The 17,077-nt window shown below is 51.7% G+C and overlaps 1 protein-coding gene across 1 annotated transcript; it reads left to right on the forward strand.

The window, feature by feature from the left end:
• Positions 1-854: 854 nt before the first annotated feature.
• SPINT2 (serine peptidase inhibitor, Kunitz type 2) lies at positions 855-10,922 on the forward strand. Its single transcript, XM_007955532.1, has 7 exons — positions 855-894; positions 1,586-1,756; positions 4,123-4,182; positions 5,366-5,419; positions 5,985-6,146; positions 8,969-9,007; positions 10,756-10,922. Exons 1-7 carry the CDS (start codon positions 855-857, stop codon positions 10,920-10,922), a joined length of 693 nt encoding a protein of 230 aa, XP_007953723.1.
• Positions 10,923-17,077: the final 6,155 nt, after the last annotated feature.

Genomic DNA, 17,077 nt, shown 5'->3' on the forward strand with positions numbered 1-17,077 from the left:
TCGCACCCTTTACTGCTAGCATTTTGGGAGATACAGCAGAAGCTAAGTCCTATCCTCTCCACTTTGGAAAGTTATCCCATACTTGGTGAGGTAAACCTGAAAGCAACTAGAGAGGGATAAACAACAACATACAAGCAAGTGTTCAGCCCTGAGTTGCGATTATTGGAAGTCTGTGTATCAAGCTCTCCGTGCGAGACTCAGTGCCAGCCCCCCAGAGCCTGGAATGGCCTTATGCAGGGGCTAACGAGAGGTGGAGGGGCTCTGGTGGTGCAGTGCCTAAGGCACTTGACTGCTAACCAGAAGGTTGGCGGTTCAAACCTACCAGCCGCTCTGCGGAAAAAAGGTTGGGGCAATCTAGTTCCGTAAAGATTTACAGCCTTGGAAACCCAATGGAGGTCGCTATGAGTGGGGACCCACTTGATGGCAGTGAGTTTGGTTTTTTTTTAGCCTTCAGTAAATGGTAGAGTGGACACACATCCCAGGAGGGATGATGACTCAGTGGCACACATGGTCAAGTTACTCCTCTGCATTTTGCTTTCTAGCCTTCTGATTCCCCTAAGGAAAAAGCTTCTCCAAGATTTGCTTCTTTCTCCCTTTTTAAAAAAGAAAGCAGACCCCTGGGTTCTGTAGGCTTTTTTGGAGGCATATGGATCTGGCTGGAATATTGTAACATTGTTTTGTTTTCCTTGTACTAGAGTGGGTCTAGATTTTTGGGGTACCCTGAAACCCAGGCCCAACTTGGGGTACTCAGATGGGGGCAGTTGCAAATGCTGGTGCAAGGGAGTTGGGGTTGGAGATGGGGAGCAGAGATGAGAATCTTCTTTCTGGGGCTCCTGCAGTAACTTGAGTGTGACATGGCCTGGCTGGGCCAAGGGGAACAGCAAGAGTGGACGGGTAGGCGGGAAAGGTGAGGAAGGGTTTGTATGAGGGGCGTGGAGAATAGTCCCCTGGCAGTGCCCTTCCCCCTCCAGCTCACATCTCCAGCTCTAACCTCTGACTGACTTCCCCTGTCATGGAGTGAAGGCGCTCTGGTGGCATAGTGAGTAGGGCATTTGGCTGCTAACCAGAAAGTCAGTGGTTCAAACCCACCAGCTGCTCCGTGGGAAGAAGACGGGGCAGTCTACTTCTATAGATTTACAACCTTGGAAACCCAGTAGGCATCACTATGAGTTGGAATCGACTCAGTGGCAGTGAGTTTTGGGGGGGTGTGCACACATCTGGAAGGGTCCTAGAGTCTTATATTTTGCCTTTGGAAGCCATGTTTCTAGAGTGGGTATGTCTGTCTTTAATACTGGGGGCAGGGACAGCATGAACACATGGCTGAGACACTGCTCAGTTGAGTTGGATGGCTTGGTGTCTGTTGTTAGGCGATGTGTTTTGCTATCCTGTGTGAGAAAGGACTCACTAAGATATCCTGGTGGACACCCGGCTGTAGAGACAGCTTACAGAGGAACTGCTAGAGCTTAGCCTCTGGCTCTTCCTTGGGGAGCTGAGAATGGTGCCTCTCCCCACCAGCAGTTTTGTGTGTGTCCTGTTACCAGGACTGCCCTGCCATGCCAGTCGGTTTCTGCTTTGTGTTTTATAGACTTTTGCTATGTTTCAAAAGTGGTGGGAAGATGCCGGGCCTCCCTGCCCAGGTGGTGGTACAACATCACAGATGGGTCCTGCCAACAGTTTGTGTATGGAGGCTGTGAAGGAAATGACAATAATTACTTGACCAAGGAGGAGTGTCTTCAGAAATGCGCTGGGGTCACAGGTAAGGCAGTGGATGCCTACGCATGTGTTCTCTTTAGAGACAGTTGATGCCTTGGGACATGGGTGCCTTCTGCTCTTTGCTGGTTCTTCACGGCCAAATCTGGTGGGTGGCTTAAAAAGTCAAAGATGCAGAGGCACAGGGTGAAGGTCAGCCACACAGTGAGGCCACAGCACTGTTCTCCCTCTTCCTCTTCCAGAAAGCACCTCAGAGCCTGTGGGGTAGAGCTGGGGCGTGCGGACAGAATGAGTGGGGCCGGGGGTGAGGGAAACAATGTGTCTTCTGCGTGACTTCCTCTTTCCATTTCAGGGTGAGAGCTCCCACCCAGACCGAGCAGAGGGGCAGGTGGGCTTCCCTTCGTTAGCAGAGCCCTCCAGGTGCTCTCAGACCCAGGTGACCCCTGCTCACTGGGCATTTGAGTTATTTTTGCCTCTAGGACAAATGCCTTGAATAGCTCACTGGGCTGAGGTACGGGTCAAATTCAAACTAGAACATATTTCCTGGAATCTGTCCTTGGACCAGCCCTCACCTGTGAGGGGCTCTGTGGGCTCCAGGTAATGTTGACCTGAAGAGCCTCCCAGTTTATGGAGAAAACTAAAGCACTCTGGGATGGTGGGAAACATTCAGAAATGGATAGTAGTGATGGTCGCACCCCATGGTGAATGCCGTTAATTATACACTTAGAAATGGTTAATGTGGTGAGAGTAATACATATATTTTACCACAATAAAATGGAAAACAAAACACTCCAGCCACCCAGCAGGGCACACTGGCTGTCCCCTGAACTGCGGCGGCAGCCCTCTGGGATCTGCTCCAGGATGTCCTGGGAGCCCGTGGGTCCGCAGCTGTGTTTTAAAGATCTTCTGTGGCGGTCTCCCGATCATGCAGGAAGTGACCCCTTGTTGACTCTGTGTCGATGTCATGAATCTACAGTGTTACCCCGGCCCCTTGGTGCTGGCCCCGCATTGCAGGCTCTGAGGCCCACCCAGAGCCGAGCTCCTAGGCCCCCAGCCCTGTCTGTTAGGGATTTTCTCTCTCCTCACTCGCTGCTGTAGTCTCTTTTGTCTTGGAGCTATACATTCAGAAAGCAGGTAAGATTATACTAACGTTGTGTGTAAAGAGGGAAAAACAGTGGCCTGGCTGTGACCTCAGGGTTTTGAAATCCAGTGCCCCAGCAGCAGGCCGTGCCTGGGCACGCAGGTGTTTGGAGAACCACAATGGCCAGCTGTTGTTTTGGGATTGATATAGGTCGTTGACGTGCCTTTAGGGTGGTGACTGGCAACTTCACTCAGTGGTGACTGAAGAAAATACCATTTATTGTGTTTCTCTGTTGTCAGCTGTGATTGAAGGAAGGAAGAATAGGGGAAATACTGTTCAGACTGTTGGGAATGTTCTCGCTACCCCTTGTCTTCTCAGGAGGAGAGCTGAAGCTGTAAGAACCCCAGCGGTAGATGTAGAACAGTAAGCTAAGATGTCGCCACAAGGGGCACGGTGCTTGGGTTTTGCTAGGAGAGGATGAGCTGGGCTTCTTTCTAGAAGTGACCCAGAATGTGGTCCAGTCTCAAGGTCCTGGATACTCACTGTGTGCTGCTGGAGGGGCTGTCCGTGAGTCTGTGAGGAGGGCCTGAGCTGCCGAGGAACTAGTCCCGGAGTCCCTGGCCAGCCTGCTCTCTCCCCACCGGGCCAGCTCTGTGGGGAGCCCTGCCATAGAGTGCCAGTTTATTAATCTGTAATGAGAAATAGAACTGCCCAGGGGACCAGACACTCGGGGGTCTGTGTCGGCACCTGTCATCCACGTAGGCAAGCTTTGGAGCAAAGCGAGATTGTTGAGGAGAGAGGCAGAGCAAGGAGGGCTGGTTTGGGATGTGGGTGTTTAATGGCATCGGGTTAGGCCAGCCTGTGCCTCTCCTGGGACCAGCCGGATGGCATGCCAGGATCCCTCCCTCCTGAACCCTGCCAGCTCTCCTTACTGTGTACCTTCTTGGCCACCCAACCTCTTCACCCCACCCCCTTAACATCTCCACTCTTTAACCGGGTTAGTCCAATCCCACAGGTTATTCAGCCCTGGCAGCCCTTCTGTCTCCTTAAAGTCGCTTGGCAAGGCTTTGCTTTGATCCCAGCAGCTTAGCTTAGCCTTTTGCCCCCAGGGCATTCTTGGTTCCTGGTTCTGAGTTCCTCTGGGCCGTTGTGGTCCAGCATTCACATTGAAGGTCCCACACAAAGAAGAAGCGAGAGTTGCTGTGAAAGGCAGGGAGCTGAACTCCCACCCTCAGGAAACAGCAGCTCATAGATGCAGCGTGTCTGTTGGCTTTGCTTTGTCGGACTGTCACAAGGTGCATTTTCTCACCGTGTGTGTTGTCCCCTTGTAGAGAACGTTATTGACACGCTGTCCTCCAGCAAGAGTGGAGCTGAGCCCTCTGTCCTGAGCGGTAGGTTCTTAAAAGCCCAGGGTGGGGTGAGGGCCACCAGATGGTGATAAGACATTTGTCGCTGGGGTGTTGTGAGAGGGCTTCACGTCCTGCTTCTCTGGACTCCAAATTGCAAACGGGCCCAGCCCGGGCGTCCAGCTGCCAGCTGCCTCGTCCTTACGTTGGGACGCTCGTGGCGTCCAGCGCAGGAGGGCCGTGGCAGTCTGCAGGAAGCCAAGCAGGGATTTCTGTGGTTGCTGCTGCCTGTGGTGCGGGCCCCTCCCTTGCTCTCTCTGGGTGGTCTTGGCCTGTGGTCCCCCGACCTCTGACCCCTGCCCACTGTGCCGTCTCCACCCCGTGCACCTCCGCACCACCACCTTTCCTCCTTTGCACTCCCTCCTCTCTGCTGTCTCCCCCTCTGCCTCCCCGCTTTGGTGCTTGATCTCGAGCTCTGTGCCAGCTTGCCTTGGAGTGCTAGCAGCAGCTGCCCCGTCCCTCCTTATGTCTAACGGACTCGGCGCAGGAGCCTGGGTGAGTGCTCAGAAGCAAAGCACGCTGCAGTTAGCCAGCACCACTGCCCCAAAGGCCAGTCCCCAGACAGTGGGTTCACCTGGGCAAGACAGTGGAGGGCGTGACAAGCTGCCCAGCCCTGCCCTGCCCACAGGTGGCACTCCCGTAGTCTGCCAAGGACCTGGGTCTGACCCTTTGCCCACACCCCTGGTGCTTACTCGAGGAGAGTGAGCGTTTTGGTTCGCTGGCTGGTCAGAAGACTGCTGCGGTGGCCAGCAAGAGGCCGGCTTTGTGGGCCCAGATCCTGGGAGGGTCACAGCCATTGCCTCACCTGGCTTCACCGTGTGTTCCCTCGCTGGCCTCTCCACGGTCACCCACAGCCCTGGAGCACCTGCCCGACAACTCAGGCTTCCATTCTGTTTTGGCAGAAAATGTCCCCAGGAAAGTGAGGGGGCCTCTGTGTCAGCGTGTCACAAGGCTCGTCCTTGTCACCCCGGCAATGGGGCTGGAGCTCGTTCCAGCCTCCCCCTCTCGCACTCCATGTGCTGTCAAGTCCACATGACTTGGGGGGACTCCCCACCCTTGTTCACAGATTCCAGAGGGTCCACACGCCCTCGCAGGCCCTTCTCGACTCCGCCCCTGCCCCTCCTGTGCCTGTGTCTGTCCCAGCTCCTCTGACACGTTTGTGTTTCAGTTCCCAGACAGCAGGATGCGGATGACCTCCCCAGTGATATCTTCAACTATGAAGGTAACAACTTTTTAAGAATGTTTCTACATGGGGCAAAACATGTTTTCTTAGTTGGAAATTGAGACACCCTGGAGCATTTCCGTGAAGGGATTTCAGAGTGAGGCTTGCTAACCTTTCTCACCATGGCGGCTCCCGGGTGGAGGAGGCTGGAGGAGCCACAGTGTGCAGGTGGGAGGGCTTGCTTTCAAGAAGCAGGATCGAGTGCAGGTCCTGGAACTCACCCGGGGACTCTCTCTTGTCTGGGGGTCAGTCACTACCTTGGCCTCAGACTCTCCGTGTGTGAAGTGACACGCTAGGACTCCCAGATGAGGCAATTCCTGTGAAGCAGAGCCTCGTGCGTGGCATGGAGCAGCCTCCATGCAGCGTGGCCCTGGCTCCTGTGGCAACACCTAAGACTTGGGGGGGAGTATTGAGCGAGCCAGGCTGGCCACGTGGGTAATGTACCAGTTTCTTTACCAGGAGCTGTTTGTCCATCCATCGGTAGCCACGTGACTGCTCAGAGCATTCTCGCTCAGCTTCCTCTCCACCCCCCTGCTAACTTGTGCTTGGGCTGTCTTGCTCCCAGAATACTGCACAGCCAAGGCGGTCACCGGACCTTGCCGCGCAGCCTTCCCACGCTGGTACTTTGATGCCGAGAAGAACTCCTGTGATAACTTCATCTACGGAGGGTGCCGGGGCAATAAGAACAGCTATCGGTCCGAGGAGGAGTGCATGCACCACTGCTTTGGTGAGTCAGCCAGACCTGGGAAACCAGCACGTGCTAGAGAACAAGGAGCCCTGCCGTGAGGATGCCCATCTGCTCCCCGTCCCCAAGACGGGGGCCTTTAAAATATGATTTGGAATGGGAACCCTTACCCGATGGTGGGAATCCAAAATGGTACAGCCACTGTGGGAAACAGTTTGGCAGTTCCTCAAAAAGTTAAACATATAACTACCATATGACCCAGCAGTTCTCTTAGGGTATGGACCCAGGAGACCTGACAGCAGCAGCACAGGCAGACAGACTCTTTAGACCAGTGTTGGTTGTAGCACTTGTCACAATAGTGTAAAAGCTACGTGCTGGAGGCATCTGACCTCCTCTAACTTCACAAGGAGGCGGGAAGATCAAGATTTACAGCCCAAGGCTGATTCCCGTGAGGCAGGGGTCAGACATGCCACCCTCCAACCTTTTTACCAATTCCGACACCAGCTGTCCCTCCCACAGCACTCTTCTCTGCTGGGTTTTAGCATTCATTACAGTGGCCACACAGAACTCACAGACCGTGATTACAGGTATAGAGTTTATTAAGGAAGTAACAGGTTACAATTCAGGTTCAGGAGCACTCGGGATACAGTTCTTCCATCAGGACAGCTGGGTCCTCAGCTGGGTCTGCTGTCAGGCCTTTCTCTGGCCCTCAGCCCCTCAGCCTGGCCTCTGCCCTGCTCGGGCAAGGGTTGCAAAGCTCTTTCAGCTCTGTTATTGAGTGCCCAGAGATACCCACCTCTGCCAGCAAGCCTCCTACCCAAGGGCACTCAGCTTTCTTGCTCTGTGGGCCGGGAAGCCTACCACGCCACCTCCTGCCACTTTCCTGGTTCTGCTGCCGCCTCTCGCCATCTCTCCAATGTCTCGCTTCTGTCTCTGTCTCTGTCTCCTGGGTGTGTGAGGCTCTCCATACAGGTACTCCCGACCCAAAGGATGCATTCCCTCCTGCCTTCTTTCTTGTTAGTCTTGAGGTTCCCCTGTGCAGTGAGATGGGCTCCCTTTTAAGCCTAGTGGGATGGACCATTTTACCAGTCCCCTCCTTAGGGTTTCATACACCTTATTTGCATGGTCCCACCCCCCACGGGTGCCGTGCACTTTATTTCCATTATTAACAAGCTGTCTAATCCCTTCAGTGGGCCACAAGCACTTCATTCCCACCCAGTCATTTGCTGGCGTTACAGAGACTATGGCTAGAAGGGCCACTGCACCACAAATAGCCAAAAAGTGGAAATAGCCTAAATGCCCATTGACAGATGAATGGGTAAGCAAAATACGGTACATGCACAGAGGAATCCCACTCAGGCTTAAAGAGAAGGGAAGTCCCAATACATGCTACAGCATAAGTGAACCCTGTAAACCTTAGGCTCCGTGAAAAAAGTCAATCAAAGACAAACATCATGTAATCTGACTTACATAAAGTAACAAAAATAGGCCAATAGAGAGAGCAGAGTTTATTAGCGGTTACCAGGCGAGGAAGGGAGAGCCCTTGTTTAGGAAACAGTGAGGTGAATTTTTGTTTGTGACGATGGGAAATTTGGGAGCTCTGGTGGCAAGTGGTTAAAGCATTCAGCTACTAACCAAAAGGCGGGCGGTTTGAACCCATCAGCCGCTCTATTAGGCCAAGATGAGGCAGTCGGCTTCCGCAAAATTTTACAGCCTTAGATACCTTAAGGGACAGTTCTTCTCTTTCTGATAGGGTCGTTATGAGTCGGAATCAACTCAATAGCAGTGGGTTTGTTTTGGTTTTCAGGGTGATGATTACTTGACATGATTAATGTAATCGGTACCACTAAATTATACAGCTAAAAATGTTTAATTAGCAAATAATGTGTTACATAGATTTTTAAAATTTTTTGTTGTTGTCAAGAACATGCACCAGTTCAACAGTTTCTCCCTGTCCAACTCAGGGACACTGATGACATTCTTCAGGTTGTGTGGCCATTCTCGCCTCTGTTTCTGACTTGAGCCTTCTGGTTAGCAGTCAGATGCCTTAGGCATTACGCCAGAGGCTTATTTTCAACCTAGCAGAATGATAAAACGAACCATTCTCCACATTAGAGTTCCATACACCTTGAAGTGCTTGTGGCCCTGTTAACGTAAACTCACTGCCCTGTCAGTTTCCTATCTAATTTTTCAAGTTGTTGTCAGTTTGCTCCCGTAGAGATGGTTCTTAAAGGAGCACAGTGTCCAAGCAGGTATTCTTTACTAGTTAAGCTAAACTATTGTTTGGCTATAGCAAGACTTCAGGAGGTTTGAAGGTTTGAAGATTACTTCAGGGCAATAGTTTCAGGGGTTTATCCAGCCTCTGTGGTTCCAGAAAGTCTGGAGCCACGAGAATTTGAATTCTTTTCTGCATTTTTGCCCGTTGATCAGGATTCTTCTCTAGTGTCTTTGATCGAAGTGGTAGTCGGGCACCATCCGGTTCTGGTCTCATGGCAGAGGGGACAGTTGTTCGTGGAGGCAGTTGCTACACATACCATTCCCTCCTTCTACTTCTGATTCTTCTTCTTCCCCTGTTGCTTGTCTTAATGCTTATTTTCACAACAACAAAAAAATGTGGCTTGGACCCCTTTCCTCCCCTTTCCTACTCCCTAGTGGGGAAGGGCCACCTCTGGCCCTGACTGGTGGAGTTATGTGCCCTAGGCCTGTACCAGGGTCGCAAGGCCTTCAGGCCCTCAGAAGAGCTGGAAGCTGTCCCTCAGACAGAGCTCCTCACGAAGGCCCAAGGCTGTGGGGTTTCCCGGTCGGTGGCACCTCTGAGGGAGTGGGAGGACTGGGAGCTGACTCAGGTGTGTGCTCTGTTGCAGGCAAACAGTCATACCCAGTCCTGCCCCACGGCTCTAAAGGTGAGTGGCCTCTTGCCCTGTGTCTTTCACCTGCGTTCTTCACTGAGCTCAGCCTTGCTCAGCTGTGTTTTTGCAGGCTCACGTTGTCTTGGACAAATTTTCCTTCACTATAAACTATCTTTCTAGTAGAAAGTCATGTTTCTGCATGAGAATGGCTGAGCAGCTTAGAACATGTGGTGGATGTCTGTCTCACCATTAAATGTACACAGATGTTATCTCGCTGGGTCTGGGAGTGAGTCAGTAATCCACGAAGCCATCTCTGCCTAGGCAGCCAGGGGGACGGGTACGCTTCTCCCATGAACCTCTGGGGCTCGGCTGCACACAGGCCTGTGTCTGGCCAGGGCTGGTGGCGAGTTTTGCTGCTGGAGGCATGCGGAGGTGATCCTGGCCAGTGTGAGCTTTGGGCCAGTGCAGCTTTCCCCAAAAAATCTGGTGGGACAAGGAGACTGAGTGTCCCATCTCTTTGTTTCTGGCCCTGCTGGTGTTTGCACAAAGAACCTGCCACACTGGTTTGGCCTTGTCTGGCCTGTTTCCCTGGCCTGCATATCTGATCTGTCCTAGAAAAGAGAGAAGCTGGTGCCCGGTTTGCCAGGCTTGGCCTAGAAAGTAGCCCAGGTCTTGAGGGCTAGTGGGGCAGAGGTAAAGAGGGGATGGCCAGTCGGATAGTCTATAACCAAGTGGAGGACAGGGAGCTAGGGAGCTGCCACAGCAGGTGACATTCCTTAGACGGAGTTCTGCCTGGGAAAAAAACTCACCTGTGGGGCAATCCTGTTACATTTACCTGGACAATTATAACTATGAGGGTCCCCTCCCAGCACTGCTCCCAATAAGCCCTGGTCTCCCCACCCTTACCTCATTCCACAGGCAGCTGCTTCAGCCACCCCAGCCACCTGCAGGGTCAGCACTCTCTGTTCCTGGGTGTGTGTGTGTGTGTGCACAAAACCTTGATATTTTATTTTTACACACACTCCACACCAAACTTACTGCCGGTTGCATCAATTCCAACTCACAGAGACCCTATAGGACAGAGTGGGATTGCCCCATAGAGTTTCTGGGGCTTTGAATCTTCATGAAAGTGGAAGCAGATTGCTTCCTCTTTCTCCTGTGGAGCGGCCGCTGGGTTTGAACTGCCAACCTTTTGGTTAGCTGCCCAATTCTGTGTTTTTTGCACCCTTCTGTGCATATTTTAAAGGAGATCTGGTGGCACAGTGGTTAAGGCATTCAACTGCTAAACAAAAGGTCAGGGGTTCGAACCTACCAGCCACTCCACAGGTGAAAAAATGAAGCAGTCTGCTTCCACCTTCGTAGAGTAACAGCCTTGGAAACCCTGTGTGGCAGTTCTCCTCTGGCCTTTAGGGACACTATGAGTCAGAACCGCCCCAGTGGCAGTGGGTTTGGTCCAGTTTTTGGTGTGGGACTCCTGTATAGGTTGCCCTGAGAGGGAGCCGGGATATACAGACTTTATGATTTTTCTGTTCAAAAGAACAGAGTTAAGTACCCAGTCTGTGTGTACACAGCACGCTACCTCCTTTTTTCCAAGAACTCCCTTAATGGTATTGTAGGTAAAGGGAGGGAATCTCCCAGCGGTTCTCAACCGCTTCAGGGTTGGGGCAGGAGGCTTCTGGCCCGAGGGCTGCTGATGCCGATCCTGTGCCCGCTCAGCCTCCAGGCCCTCCGTGAGCTCTGTGCTGCCCCGTTCTGCTGCACTGTTGCCCCTGGCAGCTTCTGAGCCCCTGTCTCTTCCTCAGTGGTGATCCTGGCGGGGCTGTTCTCAGTGCTCCTGATCCTGTGCCTGGGAGCCTCTGTTGTCTGCTTGGTCAGGGTGGCCCGCAGGAACCAGGAGCAGACCCTCCGTACTGTCTGGAGCTCCGAGAACGACAAGGAACACCTGGTGAAGAACACGTACACCCTGTGAATACCTGTCACCGCGAGAGCCCTGATGACAGTACAGGGGGGAGCTCTTATAGGATGTGTGTGTGTTTTTAAAGTAGAGCGACTGATTTGTATCCCTGAGATCATTAGGGCTGTTACTCCAGACGGTGAGAAGGCTCCTTCTGCTTTCCCGGGGCAGGTGTGCTTTGGAGACCCTCCGAGGGAAGGGCACCGCCCACCCACCGCCTCCCCTTTGGCCGACTTCTCCTTTCCTTGGTGTATGTTGAATCCCCTTGCCAGCACAGAAGCGATGTTTTCATAGTTCCCTTTGATTGATTGATCGATTTTGGAATTTTTTTTTTATTATTAAATAAGCAGAAACGAAGGTTGTTTTTTTATTAGGTTCTGAAAGGACAGGAAGATGTACACGTTGAATAAAGAATGGTTTTTTCCCTTTTAAAAGAACTTCAGCATGTGCTTTCTTTCTTCATGCGACTCCTGGTGGAGATCCCAGGTCACTGTGTAAGCTGTCCCTCCCAGTCAGAAGCAGCCCCTTACATAGTGCTTTAATGTAACTGCCAGAAATAGGTTTTACATTATGCAAAATTGACATGGGGGTGGCATCTTCTGACCTCCTCTAACTTCACAGGAGGAAGACAGACTCACCAGTCCAGCTGAGAGGCTGGTGCCTATGAGGCCAGACATGCCACCACCCATACATGCCACTTGTGACACCAGCCGTCCCTGCCATGGCACTCACTACTTCTCTGCTGGGTTTGATAATTCATTGCAATGGCCACATACAACTCACAGATAATCCTCATGATTATGGGGTTATTAGGGAAGTAACGGGAGCTCTGGTAGCATAGTGCCTAAGGCACTTGACTGCTAACCAGGAGGCTAGTGGTTCAAACCCACCAGCCACTCCTCGGAAGGAAGGTTGGGCAATCTAGTTCGTAGTGATACTGCCTTGGAAACCCAAGGAGGGGTCGCTATGAATCAGGTCTGTCTCAGCAGCACATAACAACAACAACAGGGAAGTAACGGATTACAATTCAGGTTCAGGAACACTCTCAGGATATAATTATTTGATCAGGACAGTCTCTCCTCTGCTCTACCCTCAGGCACACCTCTCTGGTCCTTGGCCTCTCAGCCTACCCTCTGCCCTGCTTAGACAAGTGTTACAAAGCTCTTTTAGCTCTGCTGATAGGTACACCTAGGTGCACCCCACTCTCCCAGCAAGCCTGCCCAAAGGCACTCAACTCTCACTGTGGGGGCCGGCAAGTCTACCACTGCGTCTCATGCCTCTCAGTTCCTCTGTTGTCGCAGCCAGGTGTCTCTGCCAAGGAGGTCCAGCGCAGGGATCTCACTCCACTCCACCTTGGGCTCTTCTCTCTCGATGGCAGTGAGATTGCCCCTTCTGCCCCTCAAACTCATTGCCATTGAGTCAGATCCCACTCACAGTGACCCCTCCCTGGGTTTCTGAGACCTGTATCTCTACAGAAGTAGATTGCCCAATCTTCCTTCCGAGGAGTGGCTGGTGGTTTGAGCCTTCTGGTTAGCAGTCAGATGCCTTAGGCATTATGCCAGAGGCTTATTTTCAACCTAGCAGAATGATAAAACTAACCAATCTCCACATTAGAGTTCCATACACCTTATTTGCATGGTCCCACCCCCACAAGGATGCCATGTACCTTATTTATATTACTCACAATCTGTCTAATCCCCTTGTTGGACCACAAGCACCTCATTTGCATAGTTCCACCCAGTCATCTGGTGGGAGTCAGGAAGACCATGGCTAGAAAAGCCACACCAAGTCATTCACTGGACCACACATAACGCAGTGCCTGTGACGTTTCATAAAACATCACTTAGCGTTGCCACCCGTGGCAAACTAATATTTTCTTACTCTACATCACTAAAAATTTCTGACCACAGCTGCTGGCGGGGAATGTGGTGGTGGAGGGCAGGAGAACAAGCAGGCATGAGTGGGAGCGCGTGTCTGGGCGGAAGAAGGGTGGTGGTTTTGTATTTTAAACCATCAGGTCTAACGTTTGGCTTCTGGTGTACAGAAGACCAGAAGAGACAGTGACACCCGTGAGAACAAATGCCTTTCTTAGGATCTGTTTGGCAGGTAGCTGCACTGGGGTGTAGGTAGGCCGGGCCTCAAAGTCCAGAGGCCTCCTTGGGTGGCCTGGCCCTTCCTCCACTTGGAGGCCGCCGCGTGCTCACACCTGAGCTCCAGACGGGAATGCCCACGTGCCCCACGGCCTGGGCAGCCCGGGCTGCAGAGCAGCCTACCTGGCCCCCTCCTGCCCCTGCTGCATGGGTCAGCCCGGGGAGGGGATCCTGCATTGCTGGCCAGCTACGCAACAGTCCTCAGTTTTTATCTCTTCTTGTCACACATTGGAATGGAAGTACAGTCAGAATGAAAATTGGGCATTGGTTGCTAAACAAGGATCACCCTTTCTTCATCTGTGGCTTGAATTTTTAAATACGTTCTTCGTGTGTGTGTGTGTGTGTGTGTGTGATTTGGGTACAAATTTACAAAGAATTGTTTTACACTCAACAGTTCACATACATTGGTTTCATGGCCCAGATTACAGTACCCAACCATAAAAAAGCTCTCTTCCCATCTCTTCCCTGTAACTATCCTTTCCCTATGCCCTTCTTGTCTTTGCATTCCTGTCTGTCTTTAATGCTGCCCTTCTGATGTATCATGGTTGGTTGATTTAGGGGGTGCATCTCCCTTGGGAAGGTGTTCTGCTTGTAGGTCTTTCGGCTGTTTGGCTGAGCTAATTCACAGGAGGGAGTCCAATTCCAGGCCCGAAGAGTAATCTGGGGCCATAGTCTCAGGTGTTCGTTCCCCCAGTCTCCCTCTGATTAGTAATTCTGGTCATTTCTGTGTTTTTTAATTTTGTTCCACATTTTTCCTCCCACTCCATGGAAGGTCTCCAATTTTTATCCCTTTCTGGGTGGCTGGCATTGGTAACTGGGCACCATCTAGTTCTGGTCTTGGGGTGGTGAAGGCTGAGGTCTGCAGGGTCCATCATATCTTTGGACTTCAATTTTCTTTACTCTTCTTTGCTTCAGATGAGAGAGGACCAATAGTTCCATCTTACCTGGCCACTTGACAGTTTTTAAGACCCCAGTTGCTACTTGCCAAAGTAGGTTTTGAAACTACTTTTTTATGTACTATGTTGTGCCAGTTGAGCATAGTGTCCCCCAAGACTATGGTCCTGAGCCCATGGGCCTGGTGACTCTCTCCCTCAAGGTGTTTGATTGTCTCTGACAAGCTGCTCCAACCCTTTCATCTATTACTTCTGTAATGTATGTGGACAATTTTGTAGCACAAGTACGTGTGTAAGAATGTCTTCAGTCAAATCTATCCTTGGTCTTGGGTACATTCCTGTTCGCCTACCCACCCTGATCTTCTCACCTGTCTATGCATTTACCCATAGCCTAGCATTTAGTGCCCCTGGTAATGCAGTATTATTGTGCATGTATTTGCCTCTGTTGTCTATATCTTTTGTGCAGAAATGGATTCATCTTGATCACCTGGGGCTTTTGTTAGGTTGTGAAACCAAAGAATGTTTCCCTGCCACTCTTCTGTTCCGTTTTCACCCCAGTTATATGTTTGTTTAAGGAGCTCTGGTGGCACAGTGCCTAAGGCATTTGCTAACCAGAAGGCTGGTGGCTCGAATCCACCAGCCACTCCATGGAAGGAAGATGGGCAATCTACTTCAGTAAAGGTTTACCACCTTGGAAACCCACTGGGGGTCACTATGAATCAAAATCAACTCGATGGCAGCAGGTTTGGTTTCTTTTATGTTTGTTTATTTTAAAAGCCATGGAACAGTTATCTTTATCATAATCAGATGCACACCACCTTCTTCACATTTCCCAAATATTTCAGTTTAAATTTTGTTCCCGGCCACATTACCCCCCGCCCCCCCGCTCCCGGTCTGGTTCCCTAGTGCCGCTCTGACAGGAATATACCACAAATGGGATGACCTTAACAAACAGGAGTTTATTCTCTCACAGTTTGGAGGCTTTTAGTCCAGGTTCAAAGTGCCAGGCTCTAGAGGCTGAGGGAAAGCCCCTCATCCTTAGGGTCCAGCTCCGCCTCCTGCTCCCGGCCCACTGGAGCTAGAGGCGTTTCTTCACTCAGACAGCTGCTGGCTGCTGAGGCTGAGAAGCCCCAAGGTTGACAAGTCAAAAGGCACAGTCCCGACTTACCAAACCACATGGCAGGCCATTAACTTAAGTCCACTTTTAAGTCCCAAGGTCGGCAGAGCATAGCAGGCTGCTGAACAATGACACAGCTACATGCAGGGCCCAAGCGTGCCAAAGGCTAGAGACCATTCCCAAGGCTTCTCCTTATATACAGGAAGCAGATCACATACCCAAAGGCATCTACTCGGCTGCTTGTGGTAGATCCCACCATGGAGCTGATTACCAGTCTCATCATGGGGAATAACTACCGCCAGCTGCCCACCCACTCCACCAGGCCCAGCCAAGTTGACACACAGACATAACCACCACCACCACCACCCCAAAAAAACACCTCTGGCCACAGCCCACTGAATTGACTTTTATGACTCACTCAGTATGGGAACCCACAATTTGCAGCCCTGCCATAGAGGATGCAGGAAGGTAGGAATAAGGTGCCATCTTGTCCGCAGAAGAGCAGACAAAGTGGATTCGTTTTGACCAAAATCACTTAGGTGTGCACTCTTCGTGCCTTTTCCTGTGGTTGTGTGATTTCCCACCGTGAGGGGAGGAGGCAGGAGAGGCCCCGGGCAGGGCCTTCACTGGCCCCTTCTGGGTTCTCTGTTGCCCCTGTGCTGAAATGGGGACAGAGCACCACCCAGCCTCGGGCCCAGTATCGCACCTTCCTGTGGGTGTGCCTTCCTGTTCTCTGAACTTTCAAAGCTCCTGACCTCCCCCCACCTTCCAAGCAAAGTAGTCCTGACGACAGAGCAGCTGGGCAACCCATGGGGTTAGGCAAGTGGCCTGGGGCCGCCACCTTCCCCGTGACTCAGGAAACTGGGCTTCTCTGATGGGAGTGGGTGTATCAGTGCCACGCTAGCCAGCCTGCAGGCCTGGTGTGGCCTTATAGCTCCAAACATGGTGTGGACTCTCCTTGGAACAAAAGGACTTGGATGTTTGCAGTTTAGTGAATTACTTTGTATGGCTTTTCTAGCCATAGTCTTTGTAACTCCCACAGGATTACTGGGTGGGACCATGCAAACAAGGTGTGTAGAACTCTGATGTTGGGATTGGTTAGTTTTGTCACTCTTCCAGGATTCAAATGAGCCTTCCTAGAGGCAGAGAGGGGATCTCACTGCCATCGAGAGAGAAGAGCTGGATGGAAGTGAAGTGGAGCGCATCCTCGCACCTGAGAACCCTGTACTGGACCTCCTTGACTGAGAGGTGCCCCAGTGAGAAGAGACGCCCCGACAGAAAGACAGTAGCAGTGGAAGCAAGAGGCAGGAGACAGATGGCAGGCTGACCTGGCCCACAGAGGCAGAGGCCAGGACCAGAGGCCAAGGGCCAGAGAGGAGTGTCTGAGGGCACAGCAGAGGGGAGACTGTCCTGATCGAAGAGTTGTATCCTGAGCGTGTTCCTGAAGCTGAATTGTGGTCTGTTACTTCCCTAATAAACCCCATAATTGTGAGTGTTGTCTGTGAGTTCTGTGTGGCCATTGCAACGAGTTCTTGAACCCAGCAGAGAAGCAGTGAGTGCCGTGGGAGGGACAGTTGGTATCAAAGTTGGTAAAAAGGCTGGAGGGTGGCAACATGGCTGCATGTCTGGCCTCATAGGAATAAGCCTTGGGCCACTGATGGTGATTCTGTCTCCCTCTTGAAGTTAGAGCAGGTCAGAAGATGCCGCCTCCGTGTCCTTTTTGCAGATCTCCTTCCCTTGGCCCTTCTTAGAAAACCATTTAGGCCAGAAAGCCCAAATTGTATACACTGGGGAAAAGACTTGGATCCCTTGGGGCTTAAAATTCAAATCCAGAAGCATGCTTGACAAATACATCATCTGCTCCTTCCCGGTCTTCTCACCCACGGTATGCATTGCAAATGGATTCTGGTGTTCTCTTAGCCTCACCTTCCAAGCCTCAGCCCAGCACTCCAGGTATGCATTTGTCAACTCTGAGTTGGTGAAACCTACTTCCCATCCCAGACAAATTGG

The sequence above is a fragment of the Orycteropus afer genome, unplaced genomic scaffold (genome assembly GCF_000298275.1).
Source record: "Orycteropus afer afer isolate SDZICR_OR568_19922 unplaced genomic scaffold, OryAfe1.0 scaffold00507, whole genome shotgun sequence".
Classification (NCBI taxonomy): Eukaryota; Metazoa; Chordata; class Mammalia; order Tubulidentata; family Orycteropodidae; genus Orycteropus; species Orycteropus afer.